At 32.8% G+C, this 23404-nt stretch overlaps 3 protein-coding genes across 6 annotated transcripts in view; 2 read left to right on the top strand and 1 right to left on the bottom strand.

Moving 5' to 3' along the window:
• Window positions 1–23404, bottom strand: part of LOC130893358 (hemicentin-2-like) — a 482155-nt gene that overhangs the window by 336383 nt on the left and 122368 nt on the right. The window lies entirely within an intron of this gene.
• On the top strand, window positions 1003–2403 carry LOC130893362 (putative tricarboxylate transport protein, mitochondrial). The gene has a single exon (XM_057799396.1). It carries the CDS (start codon window positions 1099–1101, stop codon window positions 2047–2049), a length of 951 nt encoding a protein of 316 aa, XP_057655379.1. The 5' UTR covers window positions 1003–1098; the 3' UTR covers window positions 2050–2403.
• LOC130893360 (cytochrome P450 6j1-like) lies at window positions 5947–17735 on the top strand. Of its 2 annotated transcripts, none has more exons than XM_057799394.1 (5): window positions 5947–6210; window positions 10437–11271; window positions 14848–15063; window positions 16646–16903; window positions 17512–17735. In XM_057799394.1, the coding sequence occupies exons 2-5, from the start codon at window positions 10437–10439 to the stop codon at window positions 17694–17696; spliced, it is 1494 nt and encodes a 497-aa protein (XP_057655377.1). In that variant the 5' UTR covers window positions 5947–6210; the 3' UTR covers window positions 17697–17735. The 2 variants fall into 2 exon arrangements, with proteins under 2 accessions (XP_057655377.1, XP_057655376.1); XM_057799393.1 differs by lacking the exon at window positions 5947–6210 and adding an exon at window positions 6985–7118.

Below are 23404 nucleotides of genomic sequence, written 5' to 3'. Positions count from 1 at the left end.
AAGGTATTAGATATGTTCATATGCAAAAAAAAATGAAATGACAAAGTTAAAACGTAATCAAGGTTTCTTCCTAATAGTAAGCAAAGTGTTCCTCACATGCACTAAACAGTCTATTAGACAAAAATCTATTTCTTACAGGTGTCCCGTTCACTCTCTGGCATAGGCTCGGTTGATGATAGGCCTGATTTACAGAGTTTTTGATAATCAAGGGAGGTGACCTTCCTTTTAACTGGTTATCCATAAACTTACGAACAGACCATCACGTTGTAGTGCCCATATTATTCAAACCTAACACTTGGATCCAAGTTTTCCCTATTATTTGAATTCGGAAATCATTTAATTGAGTCCGAAAACACTGTCAAACGAAAATGTTTCAATTATCGCTGAGCGCTTAATTTCCCTCGAAATAAATAAAAACCAAGGAATCTTCCTCTGATGATCTCCACTTAAAATTGAATCCAGTGGGAATTTTCTAAAGTCCAGTGGCAACAATTGTCTCAATTTACTGTAAAACGTGGCATATTCTACACTATTAAGAAAATTTGGACTTTCATCACAATGACTCATGAACATTTCACAAAATTTCAAGCGTCTGTACATATCATTTCCTGAGAATTCATAACAAGTTGAACTTTGTTTGGATGCAGTTTTTCTTATTGCGAAAACTGTACTACAAACGACTGAGTGATAATTTTTTTAAACAATTTCGGTTTAAGTTATGTGAAGGTTGTCTTCTAACGACAGCAAAGTATTTAGCTTTGCATCGTTTGCTTTTTCCTGGTCTTCTAGATTCGAAGTCCAAATACTACTATTATTAGAACTTCTGTTCTGTATCTATATCCTCAGCAATTTACGACTTGTCAGACTGTTTCACGATAAAAGTATAATTATTTAATCAGTACATTAGATACATAATTAACTTTGGTGGAGTATGACATAAGAGAGTGATCTGTCATTTCAAATTTATTTGCTCCAGCTATTCCACGGACAATCTGTGCTTTGGTGAAACTGACATAGATGTCAAGATAACCTCAATATACTCCGCATTTCTCTAAATTATTCAATCAATCAGAAAATAATATTTTTTTGTTATTCTTGATGAATATGGATAAAACCAAACTATTCAAAGACCCTTTCGTAAGACCGTGGCTGAAAAATAATGGAGTAGCAGCATCCACTGGATCTGGAAATGTTGGACTAAAAGGAATCGTAGCTGGTGGAATAACAGGAGGTATGGAAATATGCATAACGTATCCAACAGAGTACGTGAAGACACAGTTACAATTAGATGAAAAAGGTGATAGAAAAAAATACGACGGTATAATCGATTGCGTTAAAAAAACCGTAAAAAAAAACGGAATTTTCGGTTTGTACAGAGGTCTTAGCATATTAATATACGGATCCGTGCCTAAAGTCGCTGTGAGATTTGGAGGATTCGAAACATTCAAAAGTTACATGCAGAAAGAAGATGGGACTCTATCACCATCTGGAAGGTTATTGTGCGGATTAGGTGCTGGAGTATGTGAAGCAATTTTCGCCGTTACCCCAATGGAAACAGTCAAAGTTAAATTCATAAACGATCAACGTTCCGAGACACCTAAATACAAAGGATTATTTCAAGGACTAGGGGTAATTGTTAGAGATGAAGGTTTCGGTGGATTATATAAAGGAGTTACAGCAACCATTATTAAACAAGGTACCAATCAAGCAACAAGATTTTTTGTAATGGAAACATTGAAAGATTCTTATAGAGGAGGAGATCCTGATAAAAAAATTCCAAAGTTGTTGGTAGGTCTGTTTGGTGCTTTTGCAGGAGCTTGTTCAGTATATGTTAATAATCCAGTCGACGTCGTTAAAACTCGCATGCAAGGCTTGGAAGCTAGCCGATACAAAAATACATTGGATTGTGCTGTTCAAATTTTGAAAAATGAAAGTCCTAAAGCATTCTACAAAGGCACAGTACCAAGATTAGGTAAAGTATGTCTTGACGTCGCTATCACCTTTATGATTTACGATAGTTTCATGGATCTGTTCAAAAAAATTTGGTAGCAATTTGTACGAGATATTTATAGCAGGAATGTCAATATGGGTATATTCTGCATCGAATCATTGTTCGTTCTTCTTCAGTATTGTGATGGTGATAATACAATTTTATTTTCAAACATGGACTTGAATCCATTAAACAACGCTGTAGCTTCTAGAAGATAATATTATTTGTTCAAATAGTACCAATATATTTCTATCTATGCACATTCCAAATTTTTGTAATTGGAAATTACCACAAAAAGAGAAAAACGCCAATAAAGACTATATTCTGGTAAATTAGATTGCTGCATTACTTTTAAAAAAATTATATCTATTGTTAAATTTCAATATCATACTGGTAATAGACTTTAAAATATATTGAGTTGTTTTTTTAATTGTTCAATTTGCAAAACTATCGGGAAAGAATCTCATAGTTTTTTGTGTCAATGACGAAAATGAACGCCAATAAATTGAGTAACAATTGCAAAATGATGAGATTATTATCGAGTACCTGATTTCTTAAATAAGTTATCTTGGTAGATGGTTTGGTATCTTTCTTAGGAAAATATATTCAAAATAAAAGTTTGCATGACTGACATAATGAATGCGAGAATTCGGCCAGCTGCCCATTCCAACTACAAACATGTTTACTGAGGTTTCTCTTAGATCATTGTTAGATAATAAGAAGCTGATTGGCATTTCAATGTAGAATGAATTTATCTCAATAAACCTGGGTAGAAGCCTTTAAAAATGATAGAAAAATGAAATCCATTGGAAAAAGGGGAGAATAAAATGAAAATAGAGGTCGAGAAGGGAAAGAAGGTGGGTTTTAAGGGTAAGAAATTGTGTATCTTGATTTGCGGTAAAACTACAAGAGCAAGTATAATTATTGACAGCGATTCACTGACCACTTTTTCACTTCGTTACGTACTTAGATTGAACAAAGATTGAGGTAAGGAATTTGTTTAATTTACTAAGTGAATTTTTGTTAGTGACATCCATAATGCAATGGAAAGAGACTTGCATAATATAAAGCGATGTGTAATATTCATCTAGGCAATTTCTTGCACGTTGTCTTGCTATTGTCTTTCTTTCCATTGTATCAAGGTTGCCAGAAATGAAAATTCCATCGGTAAAGTAAACATTTCCTAACCTCACATTCTATTTGATGTTTTGTAGGAGGCTTGGGAATGAAAACAACACAGCTAGGTAAAATAAACAATAAAAAAGTGTTCAGTACATCACTGGCCATAATTATTCTATCGGGTTGCTACCTTACTGATAGACATAAAAGAGCACCCAGGCGATGGTGATCCAGACCCTGGCTAGAACAAGGGAAAACATGAGCTTAGCTATAGGATTAGACGAGAAAACATAACAAAATTAGTTGACAATGGATGAACAAACGCTTGGGAAACTCCCGAGGAAAATAAACCATAAGTTTATTAAGAAATCCATTTCTCCATAGAATTACAACTAGCACGCAATAAAAATAGCACCGAATCTATGTTGCATGTGCAAAATAGTTAGCTGGACTTTAGTTGCGCATGCTTTTGATCAAGAAATATCAATTATTGCATTTCACTGCACGTTTTTTTGTATCATGTCAAGCGGCTCTTGATAAATAACAAGATATCCCGGAATTTATTCCAAAATTAATATTTGATGCAAAAAATGCAAAAATACATATCAGGGCTCGATGTTGAACCATCATCTTTTGAGACTCAATATGCATCATTTGTTTAGGATTAATTTTACTAAGATCCCTTTTTTAAAGTGATTTTGATTTTGTTTTGAATACGAAGACAAAACGAAGCAAACTGAAAATCTTTACATAGAATGCGCGATTTAGATAGGTGATTGATTCCTTCAACAATAATTCTGAGTGTGTTTTGATTGGAATTATTTCATTCAACAATTATAAATAACATGTAATTGAGAAAAATATTGTTTTCAATGATAATAATACCATTTAATTAGTGTTATCGTAATTTAAATATGTGTTGAGAAGAGAAATAATCCGAAACTGAAAGATATCATATATTCATAATAGCATTAAGACGGGAGACAGGAAGAGTTGCTTTGGAATTAAAAGAAGTCAATTTCGGCAAGACGACGGTGGACTCGAAACAATTACGTGAGATCTGCAATAATTAGTCAGGTTTATCTTGAATTAAGACACCAAAGTCATCAAGATCTTTCAGCTGGTAAAACAATGAACAACTGTAAAAATTTGTTACTACGTTTATTCAGTTCATGAACCCATTTAGCTTAGAACTGCCCAAAGACCAATTGATAAATATTTCATCAGGGAAGTCCGCATCACCACCAGTAGAAGACTTTTTGTTAAATGTAGAAGCTAATGGGGATAGCTTCCGGAAAACATTTATTTCTGAATGTCAATCTGATATAGGACGATTTGGAAAAGTCATTAACAAAACTGCTATTAATAATTATTCTAAAGATAGTGGAAAACTTCAGGAAGTAAAAATATTTTGATTACTGACGGTTTTTTCTAGTTACACACAATGAAAAATATTCCCAAAAAATTTGGAGGCATTTCTAAAAAAATACTGCAAATGGTAACTCAATTGAAAGCGTTAAGAATTGATGTTGTCTTTGATCGGTATTTTACATCATCGTTAGAAGATTATTAACATTCTCAACTGTTAGAATCTGCAGAATTGGAATACACTATAACTGGACCTGAGCAAGTGATTGCTCCAAAGAATTGAGTTGATTTTTTCATTTCACATTGGGCTACTGATGAAATGGTGCCATATATAGGCAACAAAACTATACATATTAATTTCAGAAAGTGCCATTCCTTTATTATTAATGAGGCCAAAAAAGCTATGTCAAGTATCGTTGAGGAATTGTCTTGTCCGGAACATGAAGAAGCTGATACTAAACTGGGTCAAATGCACCGTCTAAATGATGAATGACACGTATGGATACTGACAGAGACTGGAAATATTTTGAGGTTTGTGGACTTGACAAACATACACACATACACGCAAAATTAGGAGAATATGTTTGTATAAGTTTACCTGGACTACATGTAATCACAGGATGTGATTAAAATCCTGCATCTTCAGGAACAGAAAATTAAAGTTACATAAACAATTCCAGGAAGCTTTCATCAAATTTGATGGATGCAAAATTATCGAAGATCGCGAAAAGAAAATCGTGTTTTCAATTTTATGTGCTATTTATACAATATTGGCAATTAAATTGATGTTGATGCTGCTAGGATGCAAAGGTTTATTGATTTATATAGATGCAAATCAAGTTTTTATTAAAAAAATTGCGAAATTGCAATGCTAGTAGCTATTACCTTGCAAAAGTGAGCTACTTCAAAACATTTTGCGAGCAAATTACATATGTAGTATATAGAACAATGCCCACGTGAAAAACCCTACAACATATGAACCAGTAAATAAAGGCTAGATTCTGGACAATGACCAATTCTATTTTAAATGGTTTGGAGACGATCAACTACCGAATGATGTCTCTACAACCGTTATCAGGTATGTAATAATCATTTTCTATTATTTTATATAGATTTGTGACTGTTTGAAATTGAATTCACTAGGTTTTATATTACTATTGTCGAAACAGATAGAGAAGACGACATTGATGACGATCAATCCTCGGAATATGGAGATATTTATGAGAATGATGAGAATTATTGAATACTTAGTTCAAAAAAGTTATTATTTTTATGTGTTTTTGTTTAAAAAAATTCCACTTTCGTATAATAAACTTTAGAATTTCAATTGAATTAATTATAATAAACTTAATAAAAATAAGAAATAATATGAACTATGTAAGTGATTAGATTTTGATATGATTGATATTTGCTTATAAAATTTTTACTGATTATAGATTGGAAAATTTATTATTCGGGCAGTAATAATTTTATTTAATTAAATTTTCCGATAAGTTATGAAAAAAATCACTAAACGATTCGGTATAAGTGATAGATTATGATTAGTGAAAGATCGCGATGGATAGAACGCTCTGTGTCACTAGCTGCTTATGATCCACACTCTCGCCACTATTAGAAACTTTCAATGCGCCTTGCAGGGATGGTAGAACCCACAAAACTGTCTGGCTACTGAGGAAACGTTGTTCAATAATTTTATGAATAATATATATGAGATTAATCTTTCTTAATATAAGGTCAGTATAATTACAAAACATTATAGTTTAGGGGTGTTCGGCAGAGGGTTGTTGCCATACTATTTGTCTGGCAATGAGCATACCTACCAAACGAACAACGATCCATGTTTCATAAGTGAACATCATTCTTACCTGTGTTAGAGACAAGGGAAAGTACGAAATTCTTAAATTATTAGATATAGTACATTTGGTGTTTAATTTTGCCACATTCCCACTAAGAAAACGCTCATGAATCAGTTGGAAAAACTTAAATTTATACTGTCTAACATAATTTGAGTTAGGAAATCATGAATTTTCCTAAAAATCCATTTTTCCGTGAAATGTCTTCCATGAAATAAATAAAAAAGTGAATGTTATGCATTAAAAAATCAAGTACACTACATCATGGTTGGCGTGGAAATGTGTGCTTGTCTTGTAGAATGAGATTCATTCTATTGCTAGAATTGTGATTTCCGATAAATCTTACAATTTTTGAATGAAATTCAAATTAGAATATTTTGATTTTGACTGTGAATAATTTTTTCATCACACATGGTATCAATTGGAACTTTATTTATTGAAATCTATATTTGGTCTGGAAATATAGCTTATAACCATTATGGAACTTTTTTGCATTTTGTACTAGTCAGTCAATAAGAAAAATTCCCAATAATTTTTGATCAAATTGAATTAAATATTTTTAATGTGAAGAAAATTTCATTTTCTAAATATTTTCGCAGCCAACAAAATACTCATTGAACACGATAAGACCGAACTAAAATTTGTTTGATAGAACACGTATTAATTATATTCGAATATATAATTTAAGTGATATTATTTTCCATGAAGGTTATTTTAGTTTTCTGTTTAGCGTAGATCGGTAATACCATCAATTGAGTGTTTATTACTACCAATAGAAAACATATATGGTGAGTTTTTAGTAAAAATAATCAACATTGAAGTTTATTCAAAGATATTTATAAAACTGGGATTATTCCACCAGATAGTTTAAAGTCCACTTTTGTCGTCATTTCGAAAAAGCGAAAACATTTCTAAAAATAATCTACAGCAGAGTGCTTAAGAAATTTGAAAAAAAAAATTAAAAACATTTTGATTTCCGAAAAAAATTTGATATTATAACTCAAGTGCTGGTTCAGCGATGTAGAGATATAAAAGACGATGTTTATATTTGTGCGTTCAGTAGAGTGAGACATGATAATGTACCAGAAGAAGAAGAAATGACTGTTGATAATGTACAATTAGACCAAGTAGAAACCTGTAATAACTGTAATAAGTCCTAAATGAGATCCTAGAGTGAAGATACATGCTAGAATAGCCGGTATTAGAACACGCACACATTTTCGTGTAATAAAAGACGATTTCTGGTAATTTTCTATAGGAGGTTGGTACCCCTGAATAACCTCTTCTAGAGGTTGGAAGAGCCTCAACTGCCAGGGTTATTCAGACTGTTTTTTTGTGATTATCCAGCTTCCTATTTACCTATGGTTCATGTTTGGTTATATTTACGTTGTAGACTTGCAATTACTGACCAAGTTTCATATTGACAGCTGACCGGACGTATTATTCGGTCATGCGTGAGGGTTGTTTGAGGTTATTTCAATTTTAAGATATTATTTACAATAAAATAATGAGTTTATCGACAAAGTGAATGTAGTTATGATATATGGACGAAATATACAAATGTACAGATAAGATATTTCTTGGAAATATTATGAATGGATGGTTCAATATATTGGAATTATTATGTGTCACTATCTAAAGAGGTAAATTATTTATGGTGGTAGAGACCACGTCCCGCAATTCTGGTGGTGTAAATTGTAAGTTCTTCACTTGCTTACAGGATGAGCTTTTTTTGATGCAAGCAAACTTTTAAATCCAAATAATATTTCCAAAGTGAACTGTCAAACATGATTCAGTGCTACCAACCAACCACCTACGTTACGATGTGATTTCCTTGATTTATATTCTTAACCATTTTTCTATAAATAATATAAGGCACTCGTAAGGCAATTCCAGCGTTTCTTCAGCAACAGACGCTACGCACTCGTGTTCAAATTTGGAAATCTTGCTGCAACGAGAAGCCTTCTGTTACTTGTATTTCAATATACTATTTTCAACGCATTATTTTTTATGCAATGCATAAATTAGTTGGGATTATATTCTTTGAGCTCTTCCTATCTTTCCTCCTAGCCCGGTAGAACCGGAAAGCGACTGTAACTTTGTTATTTTAAGTAGAACACCCTGTATATTAATACATTTTTGAAAATTATGTAAAATTTTATTATACTTTTGTTTAAGTACTATTTTCGAAAAATGCACATTTTTTTCGATTTGATCGTTTCTTACCCTTATAAATTAATTTTTTACGGGGATACCCCCAAAGATATGAAAGTGATTTCTGTTCGGTTGCTTTTAGCAAGGTCAGACGTATTTGAATCTATGTTGAAAAATTTTTCATTTTATACAGGGTGTGTATAAAAAGTGTTCAAAGTTTAACTTCATAAATATCAAATTCCTCCATTCATTCATTCAAATAGAACCACCCGGATTTTTCTATTTTAATGCATCCAGGAATTAAAAATAAGGCAAATTCAAGTATACTTTCCTATATCCAAACCTTACCGTTATCCAGATATTAAATGGCATCTCTAAAAATGTAAATTTTTAGAGATGCGGGTGTTGTCTAAATATTAAGAATATTAGGTACAATAATCAACTAGCATGGCAGAAGAAGAGGCTGCAGAAGTAGAAGAACAACCACAGAAAGAACCAACAGCTCGTTGAAAAAGAATCACCTCCCAAAAGTCGGTCGAGATTCAATGAATACGGAATTTTTGTATTGCAGCGCAGCTTTGAGAATTCTGGAACCAATATTAACTCACGAAAAACATAGAAAATTGATTTTACCGTGGGTGAAGACCAGAAGATTCTCCCTAGAGAATATAAATCCAAGTGGGTGTCTTGGGGGGACGCCCGTGTCAGCCACCATATTAAAAATACGTTTTATCGAATATCCCATCAACCACGCATCATACGACAAGAATAATGGAAAACATTCTTAAGGATAATAATTTTTGACATTTTTTTTAATTGAAAATTTTTTTCGTATAACGCATAGGTGTTCAATTATAGCGCTACAAACTTCTTACAATATTTAATTTATCATAAACCGTCAACTATGTATTTATCCAAAACCATATTGTGAAAAGTTTATAGCGCTATAATTAAAAACTTATGGATTATACAGAAAAAGATTTCAAATAAAAAAGATGGAAAAAGTTATCATCTATAAAAATGATCCCAAATATTTTTGTCGTACGATGCGAGGTTCGCGATATATTTGATAAAACGTGTTTTTCAATATGGCGGCTAACGTGGGTGTCCCCTCCATGATGCTCAGTTAGATTTACAATTAGGAGATACCCCTGAAAATATTCGGAAAAAATCAGTTCTCTAGAACTTTGCATTTTGTCCCACTCTTTCGCTCTGGTACTTGGCTTGATAAGTATAGAGGAGATGTAGGTATATAAGGGGCGAATCCATTATAGGAGGGTCGTATAATATAAAAAAATATAGTCCAAAAAAATAAAAAAAAAAACACGTTTTTATAGAAATAGGGCTCTTTGTTCCATCGAGCGCCAAACGCTTTTTTCACAATGATACTATTTTTCATTCATTATTGTTTTAAGCTTATTTTAAAAATTATTTTCAACTTTTAGTATGATGTGCAAGGTGTAAAGTGTTTTCAGTTCTTTAAAACTATGTTTATTTCCACTTGGTTCTCGCAATTTCAATTTCCTCTAAAACACATATTTATTTTTATCCAAACAAGAGTTGTTGTCTTCTTTGCTTGTCAATTATTCAATTAAAACTTTATTCTGCACATATAATTCCATACTTTTTTGGCAATGATACCATTTCTTTGACCTATGCTCTAATTTCAAGAGAAGCACAACTGAGAATCCATCATTTTTAGTAATTTCTACAGCAAAAGCAAAAGATTATAAAATTACGTTCTTACGCTAGATTTGACGGAAGCAAATTTTATTCCATGATTATCAATTTTAAATACTAATTTCTAAAAATGAAATTAAAGAAGTGGGAAAAAGAAAAATTGTACGTCTCGGATCCATCAAAGACCGAGAAGATTCGCTTTAATGAATCTCGTATTTGCATAAATACAAATCTTAAACTGCTGTTGAATTGATTTTTATCATTTTTTACAGATGATCACAATATTGTTGTCGGCAATCGTAATAGCAGCTCTGAGCATCTTGATACATAAGCATTTACAAGTATATACTTATTGGAAAGATAGAGGAGTACCCTACGTGAAACCTATACCGATATTTGGAAATATGTACGATCTAGCTCTATTCATCAAACATGTAGGAGAAGTGATTGTACAGATTTACAATGAAATCGATGAGCCATATGTTGGTTTCTTTTTCATGGATCAACCGGTTCTAATGATACGATCACCCAAGATCATTAAACAAATACTGATCAAAGATTTTAACAATTTCAGAAACAGGAGTATCGCTCCTGCTCGACACAGCGATATATTCAGAAATTTTTTACTGATGTCCGAAAGTAACAGATGGAAATATCTTCGGAATCAGTTGACGCCGCTATTCACCTCTGGTAAATTGAAAGGAATGGTACATACCATCAACGAAGTCAGTGATAGACTTACGGAACAAATAGCGAAGAGCGATGGTCCTTTAGATACTAAAGAAGTTTATACGAATTTCATTACTGAAGCTATCGGACAATGTTTTTTCAACATTGAAACTAAATGTTTGGGAGATGAAAAAAGTATATTCAGGGAAATATTGAGGCGCTTATTTCACCCTTCGCATAAAACTTTGTTTATCCAGTTCATATATTTCGTGAGAAGCAAATGGGTGGACATATTAAAATTGGATTTTGTAGATAGCGACGCTATAAAGTTTCTTGTACAAGTATTTTCAGAAGCTGTAGCCCTAAGAAAAGTTCCAAATGAGAAAACCAAAGATGTTATTGATGTGATGATAAAGAATAAAGATGCGGAAGATTTTGGTAAGTCAATTGCATGTTCATTTAAAAATTAATTCGGCTAAAATTTGGAAACATAATAGATAATAGATTGTTCATCGACAAAGGTCAAAAAAGGTGAGTAATGAACACTTTGGAATATAACTGAAAAAATGAGATTAGTAGGAAGGATTAAGAAGCAAAAAAGGAGATGGATAGGTTATACATTACGGAAAATAGCAACAAATATAAATAGAGAAGCATTAAATTATAATGCAACAAGCACAAGACAATAAGGCAGGCTTGTACAAGCACGGAGAAGAACTATTGGAAAAGAGCTGCAGCATATAAACTTAACATAACAAAATTTGACGGAACACTTGAAACTACTCATCAGAATAGCGTTCTCATCGTTTTATTATAGCTGCTGAAACACCGACACCAACCTGGGGCTGATCTCAACAACTCAGAGCAAAAAAATACATCGAGTTGAACTGCTTTCATTGGAATTTGGAAGGAAATTGAAGGACTAAAGAGGAATTGAAATACTCGGTGCAATGAAATCAACAACAGTGATTATATTATTGGCAGAATGTAACGAACCTCCATTGTTTATACGGCGGCAATCATTGTCTCAGAAATATTTAATTAAACTTAAAATCCTCAGGGCAGACACGATAAACAATTTATGTAGTAAGTCCACAAGTTATAATCCCTAATTATAAGGAATCTAGTCGCATTAACTCAATCCTTTTAAAATCCATACTAGCAGAGTTTGCTGACAAGACCATGATAAATACTGATGGATCTAAGACGAAGTTTGGAGTTTGATGTGCAGTACATATTCAGAATACAAAGCAATTTATACGAATCAAATTACCAGATATTTCTAGCATATATACTGCGGAGCTGTATGCTATCTTACAGGGTCTTTTCTGGTTGAAATCAAATAAAAAAGATGGAGGTGTGATGTTATTTGACTCTAGATCAGCACTGTATGCCATAAAACAAACTCATCTCCTATTTTATATGACACCAAAACTATATAATTAAATTTGATTATGACATTAATTTGGGTTAAGAACATGTTGGAATACATTGTGATCGATTAGGAAAAGATTCAGTACTAAATTCAGTTTTTTGTAACGTATATTCAGGAAGAGATGCTACTGGTTCCCGATCCTCAAATAAGATCTATCTTGAAATTCATCCTACTTTACCCTCAAACCCGAATTATATTTTCAAATACACAACTTAGAAATTTTACTCTGCAAGTATACTTAGAATGAAGACTGGTCATGAGATATTCCGCCGATCTTGCCAGGCTGGGTATTATACAATCATCAGTCTGTACCTGCGATGATAATTCTTGTGCTGATCTCAATCACATTTTTTCTGATGCAGCAATCATATTCATAAGACAAACAATTTGTTGCAGTTACATGTTAAACAAAACTCCTACCTACCTCTAAACCTCACACACCTTTTAAGCATAGATAACCGATCAACTTTAGATCTACAAGTACCTAAATTTTATCAAAGATTAAAATTAATACCTAAGTAGTATCATTGAAAAATTCTGTGGCTGATGGACTTTCTTCCAAGTCATTTTCTTTCACACTCACACACACGGGGTCTAATGTTCGTAATAAAAGTGTCTAGTAGTTTGTCGAAGAAGTCTTCGTTGGTAAATATACGAAACATTTTCCGAGAGCTTCTGATCCTGTAACTCTTCTAATCCTTTTTCCTATTTCCACAATTTCGGCACCATGTAACAGAATTTTATACACTATGAATGGTACGGTGTATGATGTTGGTACCATGGATATTTCTCAATAGCCTTCTTTGCTGCTTCTTTTCAGAAGAGCTGGAATTTTTGTGGGTCGATCATCGTATTGCTTTTTATGACTTTCAGTATAGTAGAAATGTACTGTTTGAGCCAATTGGGTGGAAAAAAGTACATCAAACAAAGGCGTAATCTAATCTTCATTATAATTATTTCTCACTCACTTAGAATGGTGTGTGATTAGGTCAAACTTCCATCATTTCGACAGTGGGACTGAATTTGGCTCTCTTGAAATGAAAATTTTGCTTACTTCGAGCATCACAATGAAACGAACATCAAATTCATCCAAAAATTATAGCATCTCCATTTACTTAGGATATATCCACAACAACTCACTCCATAATCCGTTTATTAGAAATAAATGAAGGCTTTGATATTGAGATAGGAGTTTTGTGAAGAAAAAAGGCATGGAAAAGTATATCATTTGCTCATTTCTACTAAAAACATAAAAAATCTTTTGAAAATATTGAAAAACTTCCTGGATTTTTAATGAGTTTTTCTGGAAGACGTCGTTACATTTCTTTATCGGCAACAATATTAAACGAAACTGAAAAAACAACTCCAAAGTACTAAATATAGTTTTGGAATCATTTCATGCTAATCACACTAACACAATATAAAGTGTGAAATAATGAGATTACTCAAAATACTTTCTTTTGAGACGCCAATAGCCTCTTCTATGTTTAATCTATGACTTTAATCAAGTCATTGTCCAGTACCATTTGGTGAACTTTTTCTATGATAACGCTGATTGACACAGTTTTTGGTCGTTTCAAATGCTCGTCCTCAATTCTGGCCACATTTGGATTCAGCGTAGAGTCTCTATACACACTTACTATTCTTTTATTCGTGGAAGGCTATCTTGATCCTTCCAGTAGAGGAGATGGATCTATCTGCCAAATCATTACTGTGGTCTTCATTGAGATCATACCAAAAAACAGCCGAATTCGCTTTTTTAGTATGAACCAATACGATTTGATTCAATGGGTTTATTCTGTAGCTCTGTTTGGTGATAAAATCTGAAGACCTCATAGTTTTATCTTCTTTGTATCATAGTAGATCACTATAAGCATTTTTTCTAATGCCCAAGGAACACAGTTTCTGATCATATCAACTCAAGTTCTTCCAGGTCGATTCAGAAAGATGGATAAAAAAAATATCATTTTTTAGTATTGGATGATGGACTTATTGCGCTTTAGTACTGAAGGGTTAATAATTATGATATAATAGGGAATTTTTTGTTAATACTTTCCCAATAACTTGGCAACAAATGTCAAGAAAAATTACCCAGCCAAAAAACTGCAAAAATTTGTCCCAAAGCTTGTACGCTATTTCAAGAAACATAATGTATTCATGTCTTATTTCCTATAGAATGGTACTCCATTTCATCATCACCTTTTATTTAGTTAGTTTTTGAATGCATTGGAAATAGAGACGCAGCCTCCAAGATCACCAGATTCAAATCTATTAAATTTATTTCTCAAATAACATCTTATATTGGACGGTTCTGTTTCCGTGCGGACTAGTTAAATTACTCACTCTACATAAAGCCATCAGATAAGGAACAGTACACGTTCTAATAATGGAGAAAACCATTTTTGCCTACCCAATTTCAACTAAACAACCGTTTATGAACGAGAAGTCGTGACAATTAAAAATTTATAAACACCTAATTCCATTTCTCCTAATATTACAAAGTTTCTTGGAATAATTATTCTGAGTAACTTCACGTTAGTATCACGAATATTTAGAGTCTAATTAGAGAGTTTATGTAGGCAAAATAGGTCATTTTGCGAGTGGCGTACAGTTCATGGTAGCAGGAATTGAAACCACTAGCACAGGTATGTCTTGGATGATGCTCGAACTAGCTTTTAATCAAAATATACAAGACAAACTACGCGAAGAAATCATTGAAGTTATAAAAAAACACGAAGGAAAAATTACTTGGCAAGCTATTCAAGAGATGAAATACTTGGATATGTGCTATTTAGGTAAGTCGCTTTTTTTTAAATAGAGACTTTTGACACCAAAAAGAGGAAGTTGAAATATATTTTCATGCTTTTGATCATCATTAGTAACTAGAACTATAGAAGTGGCAATTTAGGAGTTGATTTTTTTGGAAACAAAGAATAATTTGTTTTTATATTCATTCTCCCTTATTTTTTCTTGCAATCTGATTATAAAGAGGAGAGAAAGGAATTGAATTGATTTGAGTGTTCGAAGATGAGTTATTGTACATGGTGTGATCCATATGTGTTATGGCAGGGTCTTCATGTATTGATTGAATGTTAGGGGCCTCCAATTAGTGGAATCTTGATAAAACCATATCCTCAACCTCACTGGTATATTTTCAGCCTAAATATTTAATATACAACAAACAGTATTTAAAATATCGATAGTGACCTCCGACAACTTGTTGGTGAGCGTAGTACGTATGCTTGACAACGATACAACTGTCCCTCCTCGTTCATGATACATAATAAGATATTTATACAGAATATTAAGTACATTGACTTTACTTAAACGGATGATATATTTTAGTACCTCGTTTCTGACGGGACGTGTTTGTTTATCGACTAGAATTACACGTTTTTTGATTTATCGTGGCCTACAACCTTCTAATATAACAATCATGTATAGAAAGCCTGAAACTATGAGAAAGAGAGCGGAAATCTATTTTTAAAAATGTGTTTGGAAAGCTAAAAGATAATTGAATCGACTACAGAATCAAATTTAGAAAGGTCTAAGGAGTGGATAGTATTGTATATGTTTTCAATTGATAAATTGTGAGGAGCTTGATTTAAAAAATGAGTTATGTAGAGATAACTTGAAAACTTAGAAATCCATATGTACATTATTCAACCATCGATCTTCTTCTTCCTCTCTTTCAACTCTTTCTTATTCCTGTTTCCCATTTAACTACCCATATACATCCCAGTCATTTTACTCCTGTTTTTCATTATCTTACCACCTTGAACCCTTCCAGCCCTTCTATTTCATTAATTGTTTTTTTTTTCTGTATACGCCATTCGTTTTTTTAATTCCCATAATAATATGTATAATTTTTGTTCTTAATCATACTCATTATTCCAGTTGCATAAGTCATAATTGTCTTTTCATTTCAAGTTTTGTTTTTATTGTTATTTATTTCGTTCTAAATATTTTTGTATTTGCACGAAGTATATTTTTTGCAGTTAGTGTCTTTTTTAAATTCTATTTCCATCGTCATCATTACGGCTCTTCTATCTTCATACCAAATTTTATATACTTCGTCTTTTGGCATAGACTTTCGTACCTATTTCTCATTTTGCGTTCATCAATTCTTTTAACATCTCTTTCCAACCAATTTATCTTCTTTGGAGACTGAAGTCTTCAGTTTCCGAAAAAGAAAACTTTTGTTACTATTAACCCCTTCCTTTATTCCATCAGCAATCGCTGCAATATTTTTCTCGGCAATTGACATAATTCTTCTCTATATCTAATTTCCCTTGTTTCGAACTACATTTATTTGGTGAAAACTAACTAACTAGAAACATTTATTGATAATGAATTCCATGATAACATTTTTTTTAGAAACTTTAAGAAGATATCCCATTGTACCATTTCTTGACAGAAAAGCAATCGAAGATTATAAGATCGAAGGGACTAATTTCGTTATTGAAAAAGGCACTGTAATTTACATTCCATTATTTGGATTATCATGGGATGAAAAATATTATCCAGATCCATATAAATTCGATCCGGAACGTTTCGCTAATAGCCCGCACGCCAATTTAAATGATGAAGGTCTGACTTATATGCCCTTTGGTGCCGGACAACGAATTTGTCTTGGTAAAGTATTTTCATTTTATTTCCACCGATTCTGAATGGGGAGTTTCTCCAAGAGATTTCTTGAAATAAACATAGTTTGAAGTTTCTTATTTCGAGCTATAATTGAAATTGACATCCCTGTCTTATTCACATCATTTAGAATTGGATGTAGCTTATGACAAATGATATAGAGGTATACTAAATATTAACATATTTCGATACAGACTTAAAGAAAAGCCGAAACGTCGATTTAATCTAGCTTTCAAAAATTATAAAAAAAAACAACTCCAAGCTATGATAGAATATATGAAAAGCGGCAGTTAGGACTTCAATCCACATAGTTTATCATTATTTGAAAAATACTATTTTAAATACTACTGGTAAAACTACTAAACAATCACGGAAAATTGAACGTTCACTATTTATAAAATTGTATGTAAAAAGAACTTTGTTGATACAAACAGTTCAGCTACAACAAACTTATTTACAAATAAAATCTTTTGAAGTTGATGATGGTCTATTTTAAATTTTTATTTATTTGGATCTTATTTCAGAACGAATGTTTCTTAATATTTGTTTTCCATTATGGAAATTATACAAGTGACTTTACTTGGTTTCTTTTTTTTCAGGAGAACGATTCGCTATATTATCAACAAAATTAGTTGTAGTTAAAACTCTTTTGAAATACAAATTGGAAAGCTGCAATGAATCGCCTCCATATCCAGTGAAGCTCAATCCCAAAACCACTTTTTTAGAATCTAAACAAGGGTTGAAGGTGAATTTTACCCCAATTAATGTCGATATAGAATTATAATAGTTATTATTTCAAATAAATATAAAATTTATAACAAAACATTGATATTTTTTTATTCTTTTTCCGAAATATTGCATGGGTTAAGAATGATTTTCAGGTACCTTACCAATTAATCAATAAAGATATATAGTCAAAAAGTATTACTTGTTATGCCAGCTTGGAGATGGCGTCCGGTTATAAGGCTAATGATCAATCAAATTTCGCGTCAGTTTAAGTAAGGCAGTTAATGGTATACTGACAAGCGAATCAGCCTTAGTTACTGGACTTACAAACGAGCAAACATGAAGCAACTCTTGTAGGAATTTTTTGCAGAAAAATAAAAACCTAGAGAATACCGTTTCAGCCGTTATGCCAGCTCTGCTGTATGATTTGTTTCTTTGGCTTTGTTGATTATCGTCATATCATTAGATGTTATTGACAATGAAATCTTGATCATCGATAGATTTTAGCTCAAATCTATGAAATTTATGACAAACTTATAACTTTTTATTGCAGTTATAACGCCGGTTATCAAAGAGCAAAAATGTCGTCACAGACATTCTCATTTTGTAAAACATCTTTACAGGGTTGGAATTATTATAACAAGTGAAGATAATTCCAGTAAAATTAAGTACAAATATGAATTTGTTTATTGTTTATTTGTTTATTTAAAACTAAGGAAATGGAGTAAACATTACTTAGCACTTTTTAACGAATGTTACTCTTATAGCTCAAAAATCTTTGACAGAAAAAATTGTTAGGAACATTTTTTCTTTTTTCTTGTTTTTGTTGCTATAATTTAGATACAAAACATTATATATTTCTTGAAAACTTGCGTTTTTCCCCTGTGGTCATTATTTATAATTCAATTATTCTAAATCACTAGATTCATATTCATCCTCCTCAGAATCACTGTCGTTCAAATCAGTTACAAGTCTATTTGAAACTAGAAAATGCTTACATTGGCTTTCAGCTTTTTTGATATGATTTGTGGAATTTAGCCAAATTTCGGTGCTCTTCCATTATCAGGTCCACAACGGAAGAGACATTTTTAAAATATTATTAATTCTTGATTCTGTTTCAGTTGGGGCCATATTAATTCGATTAGATTCGAAGCACAGTGATCTCAAAACAGAGTAACCATTCTTTTTGGCTATTTCGTCGACAGTATATTCTTTGACAATTATTTTTGTTTCTAAAACCTCTATGAGCTGATTCTTCGTAATATAAATCTTGTTCAAACCGAAACTTCCGGAAGTGTCTGCTTTGGAATAATATTTATCTGGAATTTCACGAATTTCTCTTAAATACTAGAAAGTATACTGACTATGAAAGGTGAAAATTTAGAATTTGTGGAAAGTATTAAGTTTCTGGGCATTATCTTATTATTATCTTATTATAGATAAAAAACTTACGTGGAAACAACACATCAACCATCTCAAGAAAGTCTGCCAAATCGGCATTAATTTATTAAAAACAATTGCCAGCCATAAATAGGGAGCTAATTCTTCTTGTCTGATAAATCTATATAAGACACTTGTAAGATCAAGAATCGGCAACGGTTCCATCGTCTATGTATCATGTGAGAAAACATATATTGAATAATTTGAAGCATTGCAAAGCACTAAGAATCGCTACAGGCGCATTTCGAATAACACCGTTTGAAATCTTTTAATGTCTCACCGAAGTATCACCCCTCCGACTCCGAATAATCCAAATAAGTATGAACTGTGCAACATCAGTCCTATCAAATGAAAAAAAAAACTTGTAAATTGAAAAATGAACACAGATCGCATTAAAACATCTATTCGAAAACAAACAAACAACTATTCCGTTCTAGGAAAGAAGTCGCCAATATACAAACACTCTAATACATGGATTACGAGATTTCTTTCCAATCAACATAAATATCACCCCTCCTTGGACAATCCCTATTCCCACAATCAACATCAACATGAACTCCTTTACAAAAGAAGAAACAAACCGTTCTCCAATGACCTAGGAGCTGAAGTAGTTGTAGAACACGAAATACACACATTTAAACTATCTCCACATAATAGCGTTCATATTGGAGAACTCTATACCATATTCCAGACATTAATCATCGCTAGAAGAAATCAATACAATAGAATAGCTATAATTACAGACTCCATGAGCTCAATACAAACCATTCAATAACAAATATTCAATAGGTATCCTTAGTAAAACCCAATTACACCTTATCCACCAATCCAAGGCAAACGGATCAATAATTTGGTTCACATTACACGTAGGAAACGGAAAAGCAGACAAATGTGTCAAAGAAGCAGCAGATAAAAAAGAAGCAACAAAGTGTACGCGAAGTGATAGTGAACGACTATAAACGGAAAATCAAAACTAAAATTCAGTGCAAGTGGCAAAGTTAGTGAAACAGATCGCAGTCGATATGAAAATCTATAAAACCATTCGTTCAACTATGGAAAAACAGTTTCAAAAATCGTACAGTTCAAACAAAAATCGATCGTTCAAGGCTAAAGTGACACACTCATATTTATTTAACCGAGAAAACCCACCAATACGTGAAACTTTTGAAAAGAATCTGAACGTGAAACACTTGTTGAACTTTCAAATGTACAAAAACGAAAAACAAACTAACAACTTTCCAAACACCATAATTTCTCTACTTAACAATAATTGTAATACCACAAACTTAATCTAATGTGTAAAAGACACTCAACAGTATCATAAATTGTCGCTAATAACCTTTGAAGTTGATGAAAATCGCAGCAGGCCAAATTTTTTTCAAAGAAAATTTAATTTTAAAACCGTAATCTCAGTACTTTGACAGACAGTAATCAGAAAATCCGGGACAATCACTCGTCCATTCCCTCCAGGTCTAACACCCAAACGAACTAGAGTAGAGTAGCTATCGCTTAGTAGTTTTTGTAGAATTTTCTATGGTATCGATTAAATATCGTAATATTCGATGTTGTTGACGATAAAATCTCATTCATTAATGAATTACAGTTTTTCGATATAAATATTTCGAAATTTATGATGCACCGATAACTTTTCCAATTGTCCTAACTGCTTTACTGAATATTTCTTGTTTTTAGTATTTCCTATTTTCTTTTACGTACACATTTATGTTGAATGTTGTTTCTTTGTTAGGTTGAAAACTTTTCAAACACCCCTTGTAAAACGAGGATTAACTGTAAAATTTGGACTGAAATAAATTTTCATAGTCACTTCCATCTATCCAATCTGCGCTTCACTTCTACTCCTAGTTATATCTCACATATACTATAATAACTATATTGTCAAATTTAATAAATTTATAACTTCGTTCGTAAGGATACGGGACAAGTGTAATCAATCTCTGTCCGCGCGCATCCTAGTTTGAATTATTCGGGTTTCGCAATAAACGTATTTTCCTCTCATATGGTCAGAATAGAAAGGTGTATAGAGCAAAAGGGTTGGTTATAAACTAACTTATATAAATTAAATTAGGTTTAGGAGTGAGAGATATCGGATATCGTGCTGTCTGCCGTGACCGAGATTGCTGTAGCGTAACGACGTTGAGACGTTTCTCGGACGTAATAAAACTGATCATATTAGATAGGTATGAGAAAAGTAACAAGAAAAAATAAGGGTTAAACTCAATGAAACGGGGTTGGATAAACGAGAATTGTATCTATAGATACGTTTTTCGTCCGCTAAGCCCGAAGTGAAAACTACGAGGACTTTTAGGAATGCACTTTGATCTTTCATAAAAGGGTTGTCCTGCCTTTTTACATTTTTCCATTGGTGTTACAATGATCGTCCCAGAAGTACCTGGCCTGAGATGGCGGTAGCTGCTTGAAAAGTTTGAAGACGTCACGCTGTTCAGTAATTGTTTGGCAGCCATCAATATTGAACGTTTTAAGTTAAGAAAATTGGTCATTGCTTAACATAACCCCATAAGAAATAGTTACATGGGGTGAGATCAGGAGATCTCGGTGGCCAGAAGTGTAGAGCCAGGTCTTCATTTCCCCTGCGACCAATCTAGCGCTGAGGAAGGGATTCATTTAAAAAGCCTCGTACATCTAGGTGCCAATGGGGTAGAGCTCTATCCTGTTGAAGAAGGAAGTCCTGAGAATCTTCCGTAATTTAAGGGAATAGCCATTGTTCCAATATGTCTAGGTACGGTATTCCCCTCACAGTTTTTTCCGCAATAAAAAATGGTCTATAAACCTTTGTACGCGATGAGGTACAGAACACGTTTATCATCGGTGACTTCATGTTGCAATGTTGTATGTGGATTTTGCAAACCCCATATGCGAAAATTGTGTCTGTTGATATTTCCACTGTGTCGTTCTCCATCATCTCTAGCACATTATCGCAAAATTCGAGACGCTTCTCTTTCTCATTAGGGTTGAGAGTCTGCACGAGTAGGGCTTGTACAGTAAACGCCGTTTCAGAACTTTCCATACAGTTAGTTGGTTCTCTGCTGGCTCTGTAGGTAGACTTACTTGGGCTGCGAACAAAAATGTCTGGCATCATCTTCTGACATACGCGGTCGGCCTGTGCTTTTTCCTTTACACACACTTCCAGTCTCTTTGAATTGATTAAACCAACGAGTAATGGTTTTTCTAGTTGGTGGTTTAATACTAAATTGTTATTTTATGCATCCTTATCGCCAGATTTAGCCCCCTCGGATTATTTCTACTTTCTAGACTTGATAAATTGGCTTGGTGGTTCAACAATGAAGAGGTGATATCGGATATTAATGGCTATTTCGAGGAGCTTGACGATTTTTATTATGAACAGGGTATCGAAATTATTGAGCATCGCTGGGAAAAGTGTATGGAGCTAAAAGGAGATTACGTTGAAAAATGAATATATTGTATTTTCTTTGTTGAATCAGCTACTTCTGCGACCATCCTCGTAGTTTCTATGTATCTGAAAACGTCTCCAGTGATGTTTCTACTTCCCGAAGAAGTCTTAGAAGTAAATTTTTGGAATTTTCCCCATTCATTATAATAGTTTGAACATTTATTGTAGTTGAAAGTATCTATCTAGTTATCATCATCATCAAAAAAGAAATGAAACAAAAATATACGAAAGAAGTGAAAGAAAGAAATGATATCCAAAACAATTAGTAGGTCTATGAAGATGTAGCACTGGCCAATATAACACTCGGAGCAGAACATCAATATTGAACAAAGTATGAAACGAATATGAATGAAAATAATACCAAAATGATATGAGAACAGAATGAATTTATCTTATCTATTTATGGTATTAAGGAGACGATTTCTTGCCATGAATTTAAAACAGTCATAGAATAAAAAACATTTCATCAGTCTCTGATTAGTTTTCTCTTCGCGAGCAACAGTATTTGATAGTTATGAAGGTATTAACATAGAAAAGACAACCTCTGATTCATGAAGCTGTTGGTTTAATCTACGTCGAAAGTCAAAAAATTATCGCACGAAAATGTTTACGATGTATTTTTATTTTTGGACCAAGGGGGTCAAATATCTGTAAACAACTGAAATAGCATTCTTATGACAGCACGTTCTGAGTATGTTTATCATCAAAAATGTCAAACTTTATGACATCAATGTCAGATTTGACATATTTGACATATTAGTGTTGCCATATCTCAAAACTGAAGTAGCAACCCTCGTATCTCAAAAATACGCAAGCACCACTGTCGATGATTTTGATGAGGCGCATTATATAGTTATTGTACCAAATACCGTGAT

Source organism: Diorhabda carinulata, chromosome 4 (assembly GCF_026250575.1).
Source record: "Diorhabda carinulata isolate Delta chromosome 4, icDioCari1.1, whole genome shotgun sequence".
Classification (NCBI taxonomy): Eukaryota; Metazoa; Arthropoda; class Insecta; order Coleoptera; family Chrysomelidae; genus Diorhabda; species Diorhabda carinulata.
The sequence above is the reverse complement of the archived record's forward strand: the minus strand, read 5'-3'. Positions and strand labels throughout refer to the sequence as shown.

Bases quoted from the DNA above. Each gene is read 5' to 3' on its own strand.
- LOC130893362 (XM_057799396.1), top strand. From the start codon at position 1,099: ATGAATATGGATAAAACCAAACTATTCAAAGACCCTTTCGTAAGACCG.
- LOC130893360 (XM_057799393.1), top strand. The intron at 11,272-14,847 runs GTAAGTCAATTG...GAGTTTATGTAG, and splicing joins TAAAGATGCGGAAGATTTTG to GCAAAATAGGTCATTTTGCG. The intron at 16,904-17,511 runs GTAAAGTATTTT...CTTTTTTTTCAG, and splicing joins CGGACAACGAATTTGTCTTG to GAGAACGATTCGCTATATTA.